At 60.3% G+C, this 3,190-nt stretch overlaps 1 protein-coding gene across 1 annotated transcript; it reads right to left on the bottom strand.

Moving 5' to 3' along the window:
• Positions 1-2,014: 2,014 nt before the first annotated feature.
• On the bottom strand, positions 2,015-2,870 carry BXZ73DRAFT_55449 (uncharacterized protein; the record flags this gene model as incomplete). Its single annotated transcript, XM_048021348.1, has 4 exons — positions 2,015-2,190; positions 2,265-2,521; positions 2,595-2,755; positions 2,820-2,870. Coding segments are annotated over 4 exons (645 nt in total), but the record flags the coding sequence as incomplete, so codon positions are not given.
• Between the last annotated feature and the right edge of the window lie 320 nt (positions 2,871-3,190).

Here is a 3,190-nt window from a genome sequence, read left to right as displayed (position 1 = left end):
TGATGCCGCGACTTGAGTATTTGGGGGACGACTTTCCATGACGAAGGTAAAACAAACAGTTGGTAGGTTGGGGGAACACGGTGGATAGTGGATGCGTTGGAGAAGTCATCGTGCCAGAAGGAGTACTGGTGAGCGTTTTAGACGCAGTGCTGAGGTAATTAATCACGTGACTTTATCACATCGGCCATGGTCATCATTTTCTCCGGGTACATAGAATCATAGATGGCTCATTTACGATTCCGAAGACTTCATTCAACACATCTACGACGTCTTCCACGGAAATTACCAGGCTCCTACCCAGCCGTCGGTTCGAGTTACGTGCCCCGAGGCTGAGCGTGTCCCGCGCCTGGCGGCGCGGCAGGCCTCTCGGGCCTGAAAGCATTAGTATGTGGGATATGAAGTAGCAATGGAAGGAATAGAATACCGGGTGGGGCCGGGCCAGACAGGTCTACGCCACAAGGTCACGGGAACACACTCAGCACACGGGGCACGTAACTCTCACCGACGGCTGGCTTCAAACATTGGTAAACAACGGAGCCCCGGCGCCGAAGCGCTGGCAACAACCAGAACGGGATGCACGGAATTGTCCGAGCACGAGAAATCCCGGAGACCTCTCTCATTTAATGACAGCCATTGCACGCTCACGTAGCCTGTCGCGTCGCGCAAGTCGCGCGCATACATTCAGTGAATTTGTACAATCCTCCCTGCGCTGCTGCCATGCCATCATCCGCACCTCTGCCGCCTCGGGCTCCGAACTCCGCACCCACGACCCTTTTTGATGACCTTCTCGGGGGTGTTACAAGCGTGAAGGAGCATCAACAACAGGGCCGAGAGGATGGAGGGACCTTCTTTAACGAGGTCGTCAAAGATTGGATGGCCAGGGTTGTCGAATTGATTGTGCACGAGTACAAACGAGATAAGCTGAGACAGAGAAACACGGCAGCTCACGAGCTGGCCGAGTATCCAGTGAAGTGTACTGGGGTCCAGGGGCAACGGGGCAGCAAGGTCACTCATAGCGGGAGAGCGAGACAGACGGCCATCGTCGGACGCGTTGCGCATACACCTCACGCGCATCGACGCGTCAACGCGCGACCGCGAATTCCGCTGCATTCCCAGGCATTTCTGCCTTCGGAACCTCCCGAGAATCCCGAATGGAGGGGATGCCAGCGCTTCGGCGCCGGGGCTCCGTTGTTTACCAATGTTTGAAGCCAGCCGTCGGTGAGAGTTACGTGTGCCCGGTGTTGAGTGTGTTCCCGTGACTTTGTGGCGCCGAGCCGCCTCGGCCCGCTTCTATTATTGCTTACAGCTCCATTAGAACTACTCTACTAGTCCCCAGCCCTCAGGGCTGCCGCGCCGCCAGGTGCGGGACACGCTCAGCGTCGGGCACACGTAACTCGAACCGACGGCTGGGTAGGAGCCTGGGAAATTACTTACGTTTCCGGTGCGCAGAAAGAGGATGAAGGCTCGCATGACTGATAGGCTAGTGGCATCGGGTCCAAGCAGCGCTCTCGCCTACAACACAGGAATAATATCAAAAATAAACACAGTACTGCGTAGGTACATATTACCTTCGAAAAACAAGCGAAACCTAGACGAGGCAGGCAAGGAATAATAGGTGGTAGGAGAGTGACAAACAAGCGCACCTCCCGCGCCGTGTTTGCCGTTATCATAGCCCGGTTTGTCGCATGGTACCACATCGCGGACTTGTGTTTAAACAGGCTTTGAGGCCCCAGATTGACCTCAGGCCGTGAACCGGTCGCCATGGCTCGATAGTATGCGTATCACAGGAAAGCCTCGTGGTGAGAGTGCGCCATTACTTGCTTACTGTGGACTCGTCCGCGCAAACGGACACGCGCGGCTCGCCATCCACCAAGCATCCCGATTCCAACATCTCTTCGATTAGCTGCTGTTAATACCGTGTCTACATCACTTCCTCCGCATGAACTTCGCGAGCACCCCGTCGACTCCCATGGGCGCCAGGCCCACAACAGGTCCGAAACGTCCAACGCCCCCCTCAAGCCGAGCACGTCTGCTCGGCGGCGATGTCCCAGGTGCTCCGGAGCTCGTCGCCGTTGTAGCTGAAATCAGGGAACGTGCTCGTGCCCTCAGGGGCCGTGTCCGTCGCCGCCACGCACTGCGCCGTGAACAGGTTCGTGATGCCCGAGGAGAGCACGAGCTGGCCGGTGCCCGCTGCGGGTGGAAGGGAAGCGTGCGTGTCAGCGGACCGTCCGGAGCGAAGCGGCGGAAGAGCGGAGAAGACGCACCGTTGCGGTCGAGGAGCGAGAAGCGGACGACGTTCTCGGCGCTCACCCCGGGCACGACCGCCTGGAGGTAGAGCGTGCGCGAGGTCTCCTTCGCGGCCTTCACGGACGGGGTCGAGGAGTCGCCGACGAGGTTCTCGGGCAGGAACGCCTTGCGGATCGCGGTGCGCCAGTTGTCGGAGCTCTTCGCGAAGATCGCGCAGAGCATGGCCGTCGTGCCCGGGTTCACCTTCGCGTTGTTGTTTGCGAACGCGATCGCGCTGTGCGGGGCGGAGACGGGCGGGTCAGCGGGTCCGAGACCGGGAGAGCGGACTGCATCAAGGAGGTGCTTACATGTCCTTGTCGTCGGTGACGTACACCCCGGGCCCGTTCTCCGCGTCGGCGCCGCTGCTGCCCGCGGCCTGGTTGGAGTCGAAGTCGAAGAAGTCGAAGAAGCCGGTCGCCTTCGTCGGCTTCTCGAGCTGGCCCTGCTGCGCCCAGAACGCGGCGGTGTCCTGCACACGTACGGGTCGATCAGCACTGCGGACAAACGAACGAGGCCGAGACGGGCCGGCGTACACTGTTGGTCCCGTGCCAGCCGATGAACTCCTCCTCGTCGCGCCGGAAGAGGTACGAGAACTCCTCGAAAGGGAGGTCGCGTGCGTAACGCCTTCTCCTGAACTTGTTCGCCGAGCAGGCACTTGCGGTCGGATTCGCCGCGGCAGAAGAAGTCGTCGTCGAGCCTGCGACGGATGAAGCGGTCCCCGAGCCTGCGGCGGATGAAGCGGTACCCGAGGCCGCAGTCGACGAAGTGTTCGCAGAGGCCGCGGCGGATGAGGTGGTCCCCGAGGCCGCTGCGGATGAAGTCGTCCCTGAGGCCGCTGCGGATGAAGTACTTGCCGAGGCCGTGGAAGATGACGCACTCCCCGAGGCTGCGGCAGACGACGCAC

This window comes from Epithele typhae (assembly GCF_022376455.1).
Source record: "Epithele typhae strain CBS 203.58 chromosome Unknown BXZ73scaffold_94, whole genome shotgun sequence".
NCBI lineage: Eukaryota > Fungi > Basidiomycota > Agaricomycetes > Polyporales > Epitheliaceae > Epithele > Epithele typhae.
The sequence above is the reverse complement of the archived record's forward strand: the minus strand, read 5'-3'. Positions and strand labels throughout refer to the sequence as shown.